We start from the raw sequence: 15,637 nt of genomic DNA on the forward strand, positions 1-15,637 counted from the left end.
AAATTTGTGTGACGAAGGGAGCTAATTTTAGGATCAATAAACAAACTTTACTTGAGCCAGAGGGCAAGCGTACATTTCTTTGTAAAACTTGGCAAGTTCATGATCCCATATTTTCATGAGTTTGTAAAAGATTTTTATGAAATTTCTCATATTTAGTACATTCGGGATGGTAAATAGATCTATGGAAGTGTCTTTTTGTTCACTGAATTATGTGAAAAATTGTTGATATTACGTGACATCGGTATCCACAGACAAAATCGGAGTATAACGGAAGAGAGCGGATGTAATATTCTTTCCGTCTGAACTTAGCTGGAATTTCAAAGACGACCTCTCTAAAGAGTCAAAACAAGTCACCTTCTTCTCATGGTAAGTTAAAATAACCTGTCAGATCAGGTATCAACGTTGATCACGTTTCCTTCTCCATCCAACTTCAAGAGTACGCAGTTATACCGCATGTGTTAGTCGAAGTGATCTCACCGTACTTTAGTATTGCGTATTGTTTTGGATCTTTCCGTATAAACTGATAGTTCAACATGACATGAATTTCTTCATTTCTATCACCCTAACCAGGGCTGTATATAGCAAGGCGAAAATCCTCGGTCCTTTCGTCATACGTGTATCGATGCAATGTCAGACGGCGACCATCTCAGACTACAGACGGCAAAAGACTACGTGTAGTTCCTCTTTCGCTTTTAGCTTTTTTAGAAGTTAGATCATTAGGAAAAGTGCTTATGTCAATTTTTTTGTTCAGTACAGATAATCAGTCGCCTAGATAGCCAAAGTAAGTTGTTGATGATTACACTATTTTCCGGCCGCCATATTGGTGCACCACAGAGGTGCATCAACATAACGTTTCCATACTGGGCTCTGTAAATTTCTGCGAAACATTTCGACAAATATCTGCAGTCTGGGAAAACACACAAACCTAAAACTTGGAGAAGTGTATTCTCTATCTATTTCCTATAAGATCACAATTTCTTGACTTTATTCACTGAATGGTTTTCGATTTATTTATTTACTTTTTAATTGTGTGACGGTGAAAACGATCTATAGATTGTGCTAGCATAATTTTCAGCATAATTTGGAAAAATGAGCATAATTTTTGCCCTTTTTGTAAAAGTAGCACTGCTAGCATAATCAGCATATTTTAAACATTTTTTGAAGGGAACATTATCAGAGTCATTACTTGCTTGGAGTAAAAGGTTGATTGTTTTCAAGCTCTGTCCATGGTTCAGTCTATTTTCAATTCATTTTGCAATGTCTGGGGGGAGGGGAAACTGGGGAGAAGGTTAGCACAGTACTGCGTTATTCGTCGTGTAGACGACTGGGTACACAGGAAGTGAGACTGTGTGGGTCCCAGTTTCCGTATTCACAGACAACAAAATGGCGTCGAGCAACTTACACATGCGAGAGGAAGAACAGCCACCCGATAGGCTAGAACCCGCTCAAGCAAAGCAAATACAAGCAAATACAAGACCAGGGGGCATCTCATGCGTTCTTGACAGTAAATATATAATTTGGAGCTGTTTTGTGTTTTTTTTTTGTTTGAAAAGTATACTTAAAGAAAAAGTAGCATAATTTTCAAAAACGAGCATAATTTGAGCGTAATGTAGAAATAAATCGGGCAATGCTAGTAGCATAATATGCCACTTTTACTGGCACAAGTGCCTCCTCAAAGGTGAGCCTGCTTGCAGGCTATGCATGTGTACTCCGGTTTTCCTCCCTTCACAAAAACCAACATCTCCGAATTCCAGTTCGACCAGTATAGAGGACCCGGATGAAAACGAGCTAAGGCTGATGTGGCTTCCTCTCCAAACATTGTACTACGATTATCAGTTGAGTAAGGCGGACGAAAGTTTGGTCACCAAGTTTTAACGTAAAAATCTTGTTGTTGTCACGAGCAACTGGCTCCGTATCCATTGGTAACTTGTCGGCCTTTGACGTCATTGGCAGCAAAGCGCGCGAAATTGTAGGCGACGCGACAGGCGACTAACGGCCGTTGATATTGTTACCAATGGAAACGAGGTAAGTTGCCCGTGACAACACCATAATTTTAAGGCCAAAACTTCGTAACCAAACTTCCCTCGTGGCTTACTCAACTGATAATCGTAGTAATTTACGAAGAGATCACGTAATAGCGGTCATGACTATAAGACTTTGTAAGGGAATATTTACTAATAGGAATACCAGAAAGGTCTAATAAAAATGCCTTATCTTACTTCCACAGTGTTTTGCTTGTCGTCTGTTCGCTTTTTCTGGTGATTTTAATAGCGAGTTATCGTTTCCTTTAATTTAGAAGTAGGAACTATCGGAAGCGATGTTAGACTCGTGAAAACCGCTTCAAATTAGCAGAAAAAACGAACAGACAACGAGCTAAACACTGTGGGTGGGAGTACGATAAGGCATTTTTATTATTAAGAGTTTTCTAGTATTTTCTTCCCCTAAAACCGATCGTAAATATTCCCATACAAAGTTTTAAATATAATTTTGCCATGCTCACTATTACGTAAGAAGGCCATCATCGCTTACAGCTGGACCTTGGGTTCCCTGTGCTCAGAACAGAGTCACCAGTAGTCACTTGACTAAAAGCCTCATAAGGGGTTTTGGGGCTCATATACGGAGGGCTCTGTATCTACTGGGGATGCTTTCACCGGAGTTTTCCATTATCTGTAAGGAAACAAATACACGAAGAACAGACATCATTGCATGGAGTCCTTTGATTTAACAACTGTTGCACACTTGAGGCGGGGGTTAACATGAAGGCCGTATTTTTGCTGGGTATTATGGTTTGAATGCAGATATCTCGTTCACGTTTCAAGCAGTGAAAAATCTCTCTGCTCATTTCACGTAGCTACGTTTTGGGCTGTTTTGTAAATTTTTTGGTGATTTTTGGGTAGATTTGGGGATAACTAGTTTTTCTCAAAGGATTAGTAAAATTTATGGAAATAGGAAACTTTGAAGATTTGATGTTGTTTTAAAATCAATTAACCTTGCGGGAAGGGGGCTTGGGTGCAGTAGGTACCCGAGTGCACTACGCAAAACGCGTCGTCTTTACGTTGCCTGTTTTTTTAACATGGCAAAAATATATTTATGGTTTTGTAAATCTCATGCTATCCTTGTGGTGCCATTCTCTCAAGAACAGAAGCAATTTGCTCTAAACGCATGCGCAGATTAGTTAGCATCAAAGTCGACTATATGTTAGGTGAATTGAAAGATACATTTCATAACATATAAGACGCATGTGTTCTAGCACTGCTAGTGTGATAAACTCCGTTCTCGAGTTCAGATACACGGTTTTTTAATTTTTTGTAAAGAGTGATATCACACTCTCGTTTTTGCTGGGGATGGCAGTTATATTTCAGGTAACGTCAGTTCTCCTTTTTTAGGGCAAAGAACGTTACTGTGACTGCGTATCTTCTGGAATCTTCCCTAGCTCTATTCAAGAAATGTCGTCTGCTGTTTTATAACTATTGTGTGTTTGCCAGGGTTGAAATAGAGAATCGGAACATATTGCCTCTCCTCAGTAGCTTGTTTGTTTCCTCTTGTATGAAAGAGAACCCAAAGATCATATTCAGCCGAAACATTCCCGCGTTAGTTACATGTAAAACTAGTAAATGTGTGACAGAAGAAACTTCGTTATTATTGCCGCAGACTCCGTGGCACTTACTGAAACCTCCAATTAATTTCATCAGTCGATTAGGCGACTCGTTCACCGATGTGGGATATAATTTCGGTCGAGTAAAGATCTCTACCTTCAATACTTCTCGTTGAAACGCTCCTCAGTTGTATTACTCTACTGGTTTGATGTGGTCTTATTGTTTACACCAACTCGGCTGGCAACAGAATTAGAACGCACTATTCTGTGATTCGACGTGACTATTTGATAATTAGATTACTTCTTGTTTATCGGTGAAATGAAAATTTACGTTTTGAATGAAACAAAATCGTTCCTCTTCGATTTTTCAACAGATATTTAACTTTTATATTCCATTTATCTCCAGCAGTAAGTTAAAAAAATACACATCTTTCTTACATTTTCTTGGAAACAAAGGTATCTTGTTGCATACATTGGCGAGGAAAACAAAAGTATCAAATTACAAACGTTGGTGTGAAAAGTAATGCTACAAAATGAACGAAACTCAAGATAAAATACCGCAATAAATTTAAAACCGTCTTGACAAACGGTAATTGTAAGTTATTTTTGGGCAAAACACAAACATGAAACATACACACGGCTAAGATTGTGTCATATCAAGTTTTTGTCCGCTCATATTCTGCAAAGGGGAAAAGGCCTAGTGGACTACCAAGGGAGAGAGCAGCAGGAGTGAGGACTTGTGTGACTACTGCATCAGAGCCGTAAATTACACTCTGCACTATCTGAGATTTTCTCACTAGTTTTCCTTTTAATCCCTTTTTAAACTTCCTAAAATTTCACTTAAATTTATGTAGACTGTAGACTGTAAAAAATAGATTGTTCCTCACTCTACGTTTTCTGTGAGAATTTTTTGTGTACCTGTTAACGAAAACAGAAAAAAAACGTTAAGGACTAATACCCGGGAGAGGTTTTTTCTTAGATTCGCTTATAAGCAGTGGCGGGGGGGGGGGGGGGGGACTAATGACCAAAATTTTACGGTAGCTGTGTAGGTCGCTGAACTGCAGGGCCGTATAGGTAGCGAGGTGGGAGTGTTTGTTGTACACACCACTGAATATGACTGGTAAAGCCATCAATCAATCAATCAACAGAGAGGGTGGATGGTGCCTTCATTCACTGTTGCTCTCTCCTCCGCAGGTTTCTTTCGGGTGGAGAGAATCCGCTGAACGATATGAATGCAGGCGCAAGATTACGATCTGTAGCGTAGATAAACCATGGCAAACAAACATACGGTTCCAACAACGGTTTAATTCACGGCCTCTAAGCAACTTCACTTTATTTCACGGTTTTCTTTTCGACTCGACTTAACCTTCTACGGCTACTGCTAAAAATCCTCACTGCTTGTTAAACTCCAAAAAAGGAAAACTGTCAATCAAAGACAAAATCTGATTCACTCTTAAAAAAAGACATGATCACAACATATTCAATTACTTGACGCGTGACGCTTCTCAAAATTGTCCATGATCCATTCGACTTTGCGCCTGCACTTACCTCGCACAGCGGTTTTCTATAACAAACGTTTCGAACCTTTGCGGAGGAGAGGGTCACTGTTGTGTTTGTTGATAAATGTAACCAGGAGATCATTTGGCAAATTGTTTTAGGATCTTTTCCTTCCCTGTCCAACGATGTGACTTGTTAATTAACCTGGGCATCAGGTCTTCCTTCGGAAAACCTGAAACTCAGGCTAGATGTTTCTCCAAACGAAGTTTAACAGCTCAAATTTCACTTGCAGGTAACCGCATAGGGTAAACATGTCAGACAAGGTTTTCACATTGGAAGAGCTCAATTATTTCCGTATCTGTTACATCACTTCCGACATCATTAGGGATGGTTTACAGTCAGTGTTCAAAGAAGAATGGGACAGAATTCATGGATGTAGGCTGGGTCCATGGGAAGATACTGCCAAAAATGGGCAGGACTTTTTTGACATGGAATCACCAAGAAGCCGGAACAAAAACAAGAGATTTCTTAATATCATACAAAACGGAAACACCAGCGAGTGGGATTGTGCATGTCTTTTTTTTGCAATTCTCTTTTCTGACTCACTTGGACCTTTGTTGCGTCCTACAGTTGCAGCTAATGTCGACGATTTAAGGGGTTTCCGCAATGGGGTTTTTGCACATCTTTCACAAGCTAGGATTTCTGAATCTGATTTTCAGGCTAATGTACAGCTGGTCTCAGATGCCTTCAAGGGTCTTCATCTTGACACGAAAGGACTCCAAAGAATAAGTAACCAAGGGAGCTTTCCAACCGGGGAAATTCAAAAGCTTCAAGAGCAAGTTGGTGTCTTGGAGGAAGAGGTACAGGCTAAGCCCAAATCCTTTATGTTGCTTCCACTGAAGCCATCCCATGAGGTTACCGAACGAAGTACGGAAGTTGAAGACATCATGCAGAAGTTCGTGGATCTTCAAAGCAAAGTTCAGGAAGATGATTCAATTGTGACAATTTATGCCTCTGGCAACCCAGGATGTGGCAAAAGTCTGATTGCTCGGGAAGTTGGAAAAAAATTTTATGATAAAAACGTGAAAGACAGTAATCAGGACAGTCGTATATTTGTGATGACTTTGAATGCCGAAAGTGAAGAGTCGATGCTAACTTCTTACAAGAAATTTGCCCGTGAACTGGGAATCACAGAATACTCACTGAGCACCATAACTGGTGCAGACTCCAAGTTGAAGCCCGATGAAAAAATTGCCCACCTCAAAACCCTTGTTTCTGCCAAAGTGCAAAACTATTCTTCCTGGCTGCTTGTATTTGACAATGCAAATGACCTGAAAAGCATTCGAGGCTACTTCCCTGATGAAGACTGGGGAGGTTGTGGACAAGTTCTTGTTACAACACAAGACAGTACCAATCTACCATTTGCTGACCCCATTTGCCAACATGTTTCACTGAGTCAGGGAATGCAAGCCAACGACGCCTTGCGTCTTCTGAGAAGTATATGCCAGTTTTCATGCCACGATGAGGAAGATGAACACTCAGTTTTAAAGGCCTTAGATTACCAGCCTTTGGCCATTGCTTCTGCGGCACTCTATGTTCGTTATCTGCGTGATGCAGGTGCAACAAGCCCAGTTCCTAGCAGTTTCACCTGGAAGAGCTACCTCAAGAAACTGGAAATGGGGAAGCGGAATTTGACAGAAAAGGTCTACGAAAGGACGAGCAAGAGCTACCCGTTGTCGATGACCTCAGCTGTCTCGCTGGCATTACAGAAGCTGGTCCAGAATCACGTATTTGAACACGTGGTTCAATTTCTAGCTTTGTGTGCTCCAGCACCCGTTGGCCTTGACATGATAGTCAGTTTTGTAACCAAGCAGGACCCAGACCTCGACGAGGACATGACCGCTGCTGAAATTTCCAGGTGCTCTCTGCTAATGCAGCTTCCCTCAGAAGATAGTTCAAGACCTTTAATAAAGGTGCACCAGGTCGTACATGATGTCTTCAAGAGCTACCTTTTTGACAAACATGGTAAAGAAAAGGCCTCAATGATCTCAGTGATGTCGTACATTGAGACGTTTGCCACGTTTGCTGAACACGATCTGCTTCAGTTTGACTTGGAGTTCCATTTCTTATCCCAGATGATGGCTCCTCATTTGAAATCGCTCAGCAGTCACTTGGAAACAATGTTCATCTCGGCACTCGACATAACCAGTGATACCAAATGTTTACTGCGAAATGCTTTCCTCAGTTTTGGCGACGTTTGCAGGAAACATAAGGGAGCTTACGAATCGACGACTTTCGGAAGACGGCGCCGCTGGGTCACCTTATAGTCTCGCTTCGTCGTCCTGTAGAAATTTCAATTTACGATTCGTAGTAAAGACGACGACGTTTATGCGCGACCGGCAAATTTTTTTTGTCTCAGGAGCTCGAGAAAAAAAATACTCAAGACAGACCAACAAAACGTGCTAGCATGGCAGAAAAGAGAGCGCAGCTGTACGTCGAGAAAAATTTGGGTTCTAAAAGATTAGGCTGGCTATAAGACCACTCAAAACAACAGAGGAAAAATCGCCTAGCTCTCTAGTTGAGCTATCTAGTCCTTGTTTCTAACTGTCGACACGAATGCTAAAACCTTTTAGTCCTTTCAAATTCATTGTACACCAAAAAATGTCTTATATTTCAGTGAAGCGTGATTAAAATGAAAGATTTTTCATACAGCAATTTGCTTTTCATTCACACCGTGTCGTGCTTTGACCGCTTTCAGTGTTGGTTGAACTCATAGCTTTCGCCATGGCACTGTAGAAGGTCGTTTCTTGAACGAAAACAGGCAAATAAAGTTAAAATCAAACATCAAGGACATGCCCCTAATGTGATACTTAAATTATCTGGCAAAAATACCCGAAGTATCGAGGGAAAACCTTGAAAACTAACCTCACGGCCTCCTGTTTCCAAGACGCCGGCAAATCGCTCGCACCAACGTCGTCGACCTTGGCGCGAAGCTGGGAAGTGCTCAAAAACGCATGCGCAGTGAGCATGTCACGCAATCTAACGGCGGCGTCGTGCAAAAGTCGTCGATTCGTAAGCTCCCTATAGTTACTTTTATGCCGCCAAAACGTATTTTGAATATGCCCTTCAGATTTGTAATGATGAAAGCGAAGATGAAGATGAAGGCATTGTCCGGTTTATCGCCACAACTAGAAACAATCTAGGCGTTGTCTATCGTGAGCTAGGGAATTTTGAGAAAGCTAAAGAACAGCATCAGAATGCTCTGGCTCTTCTAGAACGCCTTCAACTAGAAAACCCCACTTCGGAAGTTGCGGATTCCTTGAACAAATTGGGAAATGCTTTTTACAGTCTTGGCCAATTTCAAGAGGCGAAAGACTACTTCCACAAGTCTCTAAAAATGAGAGAAGAGCTTTATGGTAACGAGCATGCCGATGTCGCTGCTTCACTTTGCAACCTTGGAGTTATCCACAGTGTTCTGGATGACTTGGAAACTGCAGAAAACTTTTTCCAGAGATCTCTTGCACTGAGAGAAATTATTTATGGCAAAGTGCACCCAGAGATGGCGGATTCTTTGACCAATCTTGGAATTACGTATGGCAAACTCGGTCTCTTTGACAAGGCGATACAGTACCACAAGCAGTCGCTGGAAATGAGACAAAAACTTTTCTTTCCAGATCACATGATGATCTCCGAATCTTATAATAACCTCGGGCTGGCGTATAAGTTTGCTGGCCAACTTCAAGAAACCAGAATTTGTTACGAAACTGCATTGCGTATTCGAGAAAAGATTTTAGACAAGGAACATCCAGCGATAGCAGGATTACTGAGCAACCTTGGTGTGCTCTATATGGACTTGGGTGAATTGGAGAAGTCCAAAGACTTCCACTATCGTGCCCTGCAAATCAGGATCAAAGTGTTGGGAGGTAACCACTGCAAAGTGGGCGACTGCATGCTCGACCTTGGCTTGGTACACGAACGTTGTAGTGAGTACGATGTTGCAGAGAACCATTTTCAGCAAGCTGTAGATGTCTATGCTGGTGTGTACCCAACCAGCCACATGTTGTACAAGTCTGCGGTTGAAGGATTAAAACGAGTTTCAGACCAAGTGGAGACACTTCATTCTCATTATGGACCTGTTGAATCCGTCGACTACTATTCAATGACCAACCTGGGCTCATCAACTCGCTATGCGGCAAATCAAGGAGAGTATCATCTGAAGGCTCGCTCTTGTTGTATTATCTTGTAACTTGCTTGACATACTGCCCAAAACACTGTTAATTATTGACCTATTCGGCGACTCTTGTCGCACCACTGCGTGACTAAACCAAAATTAAAGTAACAGTGCCGTTCGTTTTGATCAACGGTGTTGCCGTCGTTGTTCACTGCTTTTACGTCTACTTGGTATCCCATGTTGAAGTCAATATCACTTAGTAGGTAGGACCAAATACGAATTTGAGTGGACGTTTCATAAATCTTGGTGCGGAATATTGACGAAATAAGCTAGCTTATCGTTTTAGTACAGGGAGTCAGTTGCGGGTCTCTTCAGGGAAGTGTTAATAGGAGGACCTTCCTAGTTTCTCGTTAGCGTTGGGAGGGAGTTGGTAAACAAGATATGCAGCTCTCGTGGTATTGTAGGTCCTGTCCGAGTACACTTGTCATGATCACTTCCCTTAATAGTAATAAACGTCACCAGAATTGAAATTTAATCGTTTTTCTCGACACTTTGCTTACGTACGGCCAAAAGTTGGAGTTCTGCAGATGAGTTTATATTTTCCCTTGTTCGTCATCTGAACACTGAGTAACTGAGTAGTCTTTCCAATTAAATCTGGGCACACAACGCTTTCCGATGATTAGTTCCGCAAACACAAGCTTAAAGCATTGCAGTCACGAAACCCATCATTTTCACCACGGAATCTGTTTGCATCGTCAAAATTTTTTGACGCAAATCTCGTCCAAGTATATGTCTACGACTCTATTCAGGACCCACAGCTTTCTTCGAAGAATGATCGATGAGCGTGCCAAAAATACCTCCAAGAATAGCCCAGTCTCGTTGGCAGAGGCAGTGATCCTTCGGCTCTTGCTGATCGAAAACGCGCGGGCTCCGGAAACGAGATTCAGAATAGCCCCGAGAACAAATTAAATGTAAGCCCATGCTCGGACGTTAACGTCATACTCCAGTTTACACGCAAAATCATTCAAATAGACCAATTTCGACAATAGACCTCAGTACGAGGCTCTGGAGAATAAATACAGAGTTTTGGGGTTTATTCCCCAGAGCCTCGTTCTGAGATCTATTGCGTTAGGCTGAATTTTAATAGATCGAAATTGGTCTATTTCAAGTCATGTCTCGAGCACCTCCCAGTCATAATACAGGTCCGTTTCCCGATTAAGAGGGACAATCTGATCAAGTCACATATTGTGCAATTACAGCCGGCTGACTACAAGCTATTGTAGTGTAAATTTGTAAAAACCCCCTCTTGGGTAAAGTTTGATATCAATGCATAACAATGCATACAAAGATAATGGGGCGGGCATTTCGGGCACAAGCTACAACTACTCACTATTTTTCTCGATCTTCTTATGATACTGCAGTTTCATCAGATGGTTAAGAAACGTAGTTGGTATATGTTTTTGATTAATTTGCAAAACATTTTTTACGATGTTGAACTGAGAACAGCGACTATTACATTACACGGCATGTGCAAAGATCTTACGTAAATTAATAAGAAGTAGGTCCGCATTAGGACAAGGTCCTTAGATGCCTGTCGGTGGCTGTAAACACTACTCAAAAGATTTAGGTATACGTGAAGTTCGTCAACGTGATTAGTCCATGTTTTGCAGAATGCGCCCAAAATTGTCTCGCTTGTGTGTTTCCCTGTATTCTTATGCAAACACGAAAAGTTATCTGTGAGATGACCTGACCTGATTGGAGCTTAGCGTTGTTCATATTGCTTGTCAAACCAGGCAAACGCACTGTCAAACAAGTGAATGTTGTTTCATAACATTTCCTTAACAACGAAACAGTGCATGACTCATGACGACATCGTCAGTCATCGACGCCGCGGTTTCAACTCCTGTAGGTGCCGCAGTCCTTTTCTATTGTCATCCCTTTTCCACTTATGAGGACCTACTTCACAAGGTATAATATTTCATTAGCGATCAACCATTAGCATTGAAAATTGATTTTCCTACTCTCGTGAATAATGAATTGGTCATATAAAAGACTATAACGTCGTGTTCATACTAAGCGAACTTGGCAAATGAAATCAAGCCCCTTACGTTTCTTGGGAAGAGTTTTAGTTTGCGAATTCTTGCAGAGATGACCGGCAGGATCATCCATGCCAGGTTTCTAGGCCGGCACGCGGAATGCAAATTTGTGTGATAACAAGTTTTTTAGGTCGCTTAAGTCGGGGGTACACATGAATTTAAGTGAAATTTTGGGAAGTTTAAAGAGGGATTAAATTGATAAAAAGGGGTTTGGAACACCACCAGACAGTTGATGGCCCCCAAACGGGCACCCCGGGTTGGTGGGCAACTGTTTGGTGTACGTCTACCAATTTCTAACTTCAAATTCTAATTTTAAAACAACATCAAATCTTCAAAGTTTCCTATTTCCATAAATGTACTAATCCTTTGAGAAAAACTATTTATCCCCAAATATACCCAAAAATCACCAAACATTTACAAAACAGCCCAAAACGTAGCTATGTGAAATGAGCAGAGAGATTTTTCACTGCTTGAAACATGAACGAGATATTTGCATTCAAACCATAATACCCAGCAAAAATATGGCCTTCATGTTAACCCCCGCCTTAAGTTGTTTTTTCACACTCCTAGAGGACTCGGGATTTATTACAGCAAAACAATCCAACGAGAAGACAGAGAATACGCCGTTACTTGGGTCCAACAGAGTAGAGTTTAATCCAACAACGCGCTCAGAACATAACCAATACGGGATCACGCTGGTATCCGGCGTCCCACCACCGGGGGCGTAACCCAAGAACAATTTACAAAACACCTGTATTTATGCTAGTCTCCAAACAAATGATCTAATGTTTCTTTTAGAAATTGTAAACCCCTATTGGCTGCCAATGAGCTCATTGTTGTTCTAGGCTATTCCATCATAGGCAGTCAGTTATTCTGCTGGTAAATATTAAGGGACCGGGCATTATTTATCGCCTGGGGGGGGGGGGGGGGGACGGAGTATTTTGGGCTGAACACGGCGAAATTTAGCCGATCCCCCCTTTAAATGTTATATCACCGAAGTGATCCCCCCTCAACACTGTTGACAGCTGTCGTGATCCTCCCCCCATGTCTTCGCAGCCATATTCAACTTTTGAGGTGTATATTCAGTGTTTTTTAACATTCAGGTAGAATTTCAATCTATGATGTACTTACAGTATAATGAGGCCCTTTTCCCGCAGTCTCAAAAGTGTCTCTTGATCCGTGTCTTTTTCTAGTCTGGATCCCATTATCTGTTGTCAGCTGACATGCAGCAATATAACAATCTCAAATGGTTGAACAGTGCAAAGTTACTTTTTTAATAGAGTGCAAATTTAATAAGAGTCCACCAAGTACCTATGAGCATGTCATATTCAGCAGTAATTCGGCCATCTGGAAGGGCAAAAATGAGTGAAATGAGACGACTATTCTGTTGATCTGTAGTGTTAGATCAGCCTTTGTTTTTTTTTTCCCCACTTTTTCTTGTTTTCTTGTTTTGTTTTTGCTTTTTTGGGTTTTCATTCAGTGTGTGCTTGTACCGTGACTTCAGCCATTTGCTCATCTGGTACAAAAGTCAGATCTGGTATACGAACAGTTGACTGTTCATCGAGGTCAGCAATGACAAGATCTTGTTCGGTATTCTCGTCGTCATCTGACTCGTCATCAGACTCCGCCTCTGATTCTTCATTCTCTTCTTCACTGCTGGACAACTCATTTCCATTGCCTGTACTTTTTTTTCTAAAGTAATGACCGCGAATTGCCTTTATCTTGTCCAGCTTTAGACCAACAGTGGTCAGGCCATGTTCTTTAAGGTAATGGTCAAGCTGTCTCACCTTCAGCTTCTCAACTTTTCCATTCTCAATGAGTGTGCCCCACCTGTAATCCTTGTATGTTAGCTCCTCTTCTAATCTTCTTTTCTCGCTAGCCTCCCTTGTTCTAATATCCTTCCTGATGTTTATATCATTTAGATGACCAAGGTATTCAATGACATGCTTTTCCTCGACATTGTAGGTAGCACAGAAAGCAGCGACGGTGTTTGGATTGTCCGCAGAGATAGCGTTTTGTTCATACAAGTCCTTCAGACATTTCCTCGGTTGATAATCGTCTGGAGTACGATCTGTTGTTGGCGTTTCGTACACATCCATAAAATGTCCTGGATTTTCTTTGTCTGGCACAGGCTGGGGGATTTTCTCTGTTACTGGTCCCACCCAGCTGTTGTTGGTACACCAGGAACAGAGTGTGGAGCTTGCATCTCTTTGGCTATTACAGGCATCCCGACAAAATTCAAAAAAGAGCTCTCCTCGGACATAGTGGTCCTCAATAAAGCTCTCTATCTTTCTAAAATAGGCCGCACCAGGTATTTCGGCCCTACTGTTTTCTGAAGCATTTCGGTACGCATTAAGCTCAGAAGCATTAAAAAAGAACAACTCTTCGGAAGACTCACTCAGCCTACTACTGATGTAATTCTTCAGGGCAGGGGCGTCGTCTATCCTTTCGGCGACCTGCTTGCAAACATGCCAAGCGTTTTTTTCCATGTGCTCTTTTTCGTACTTTTCATAGGAATGGGGAGACATGGCCTTGATTTCGTCTTCAGAGAGATCTTCGAATGGACGGTACTTCTCCCATTCCAGCGTTGCACCTTCAACAAGAGCGTCTGAAATGGCCGAGTTTGTTCGTTCGGCCTCGCCTTGCCTGCTGTCACCTCTCGAGCGGTGGCATCGTACTCGGTAATCCGAGTTGTGAATTCGAGCCAGCTCAGCATCGCGAAAGCGATGGAGAAGGATTACAGCAGTGGGAGAAGAGCAAAGGAGAAGAGATTACAGCAGCGGGCATATATGCTTCTAGAAAAACTTACCTCAAGAGAGGTAACTGAAGAGGTCTTTGATTCGCTCGAAAACAACAAGAATTTTACAAGCGTCACAGCAATTAATGCAGAGTTCACCGGGAGATTAGTTAGGCGTCTCCATCTGGACCCACTTTTATGGCTCCTGGAAAAAGACGTTTTTGACAAAGACTTAGCCCATAATATGGAGATGGTAGTGACCAGTCTCAAGGAAAGTGGTAAAGGGTTAAGCTCGGGCGAAGATTCTCCCGAAGAAACTGGCGAAGAAGCAGTCCAAGAGTTGGATGAGGGGGCTGAGTCTGCCATGGAAGCGTAATGGGAACAGGATGGTGAAACAGTCACACACAAAAAACACATTTTATGATATATGTATATTTTTTCTTGTTGCTGTTGTTGTTTTTAATAGTTCCGCGTCGTTCGGCCGCGTTCAATGAACTTTTCTATTGACTCTTTTCCATTGACTCTATTCGATCCTCTATAAAAGAATTTGAAACATGGAACTTTGATATTTGAAATATTAAAAATTAAACAGTTTCAATCCATTGTCACTGATACTACATGCACAACAATTGATTATTTTATTATATAATTAAATAGCATATTTTCGTAAAAAGGAGGCGATCATTTGACATGGTTTTATATGTTAAATATTCATGGAGATCCCACCGCCACCAGAAATTCCATTTTTTTTTTCTGGTCCCCCCACCCCCTTCCGCTTTGTGCCTGTCAATTACGCCTGATCCCCTCTTCCGTTTCTCAGAAAACCATGTGATCCTCTCCAAAATCCTCCGCCCCCCCCCCCCCCCCCCCTAGGCGACAAATAATGACCGGTCCCCAACTACTTACAACTTCAGGTAGTTCTCACTACAAGGTGTTACACTATAATACAGGTAGACAGGTGGTTACCATGGTTATTGGACTTTCACTTAACTGCTAACTGTTGGCTTTTTTTATGGCTATGAATATCGGCAAATTCTCCCCTCACTTTTGGATCCTTGATGACTGCGTAAACAATATGTGCCGGATGGAAATAAGAAGTGTAGCCCGAGTGTAGTGATTCCTGCAGGTCTTATACATCATTTGCTAGTTGTTAGAAAACAGACTGGAGAGATCCAGTACGACATGCTATGCTTTGCAAGTATATTGGCGATTTCTGTTTCTTGCAGTCGATTAAGTCGATTAACGATGTGGCCATGCTTCGCTAGCAGAGAGCCTTCGGGAGGACTCTCGTACAAACGTACTCTTCAGAAATTTACAACATAATCGATTTTTTAACACTTCGGAAGTTAGGGAATCAGACAAAGAGAACTTACTAGATGTCACCCGAGCAATTACATTTCTAGTAAAAGCATTCTCTCTGATTCAGTTCGAAGTGGGATATGCATGAATTGTTCGTCATTGGTGTCCTAATCCCTAGTAGCAGCATTGATGAGCGATGACACATTTAATCCCCTTTTCTGAAACTTTTAGGGCCAGAAATC

The 15,637-nt window shown here is 41.7% G+C and overlaps 2 protein-coding genes across 2 annotated transcripts; one reads left to right on the forward strand and one right to left on the reverse strand.

Annotated features, from left to right (window-relative positions):
• The first annotated feature begins 3 nt into the window (after window positions 1–3).
• On the forward strand, window positions 4–9,793 carry LOC149112464 (uncharacterized). Its single transcript, XM_089290355.1, has 3 exons — window positions 4–366; window positions 5,385–7,360; window positions 8,176–9,793. Exons 2-3 carry the CDS (start codon window positions 5,404–5,406, stop codon window positions 9,336–9,338), a joined length of 3,120 nt encoding a protein of 1,039 aa, XP_089146481.1. The 5' UTR covers window positions 4–366; window positions 5,385–5,403; the 3' UTR covers window positions 9,339–9,793.
• A 2,997-nt stretch (window positions 9,794–12,790) lies between these two features.
• LOC149112465 (uncharacterized) lies at window positions 12,791–14,264 on the reverse strand. Its single transcript, XM_089290669.1, has one exon. It carries the CDS (start codon window positions 13,885–13,887, stop codon window positions 12,832–12,834), a length of 1,056 nt encoding a protein of 351 aa, XP_089146795.1. The 5' UTR covers window positions 13,888–14,264; the 3' UTR covers window positions 12,791–12,831.
• Window positions 14,265–15,637: the final 1,373 nt, after the last annotated feature.

The sequence above is a fragment of the Orbicella faveolata genome, unplaced genomic scaffold (assembly GCF_042242905.1).
Source record: "Orbicella faveolata isolate gen_17 unplaced genomic scaffold, um_ofav_v1 contig_2, whole genome shotgun sequence".
NCBI classification, from domain to species: domain Eukaryota; kingdom Metazoa; phylum Cnidaria; class Anthozoa; order Scleractinia; family Merulinidae; genus Orbicella; species Orbicella faveolata.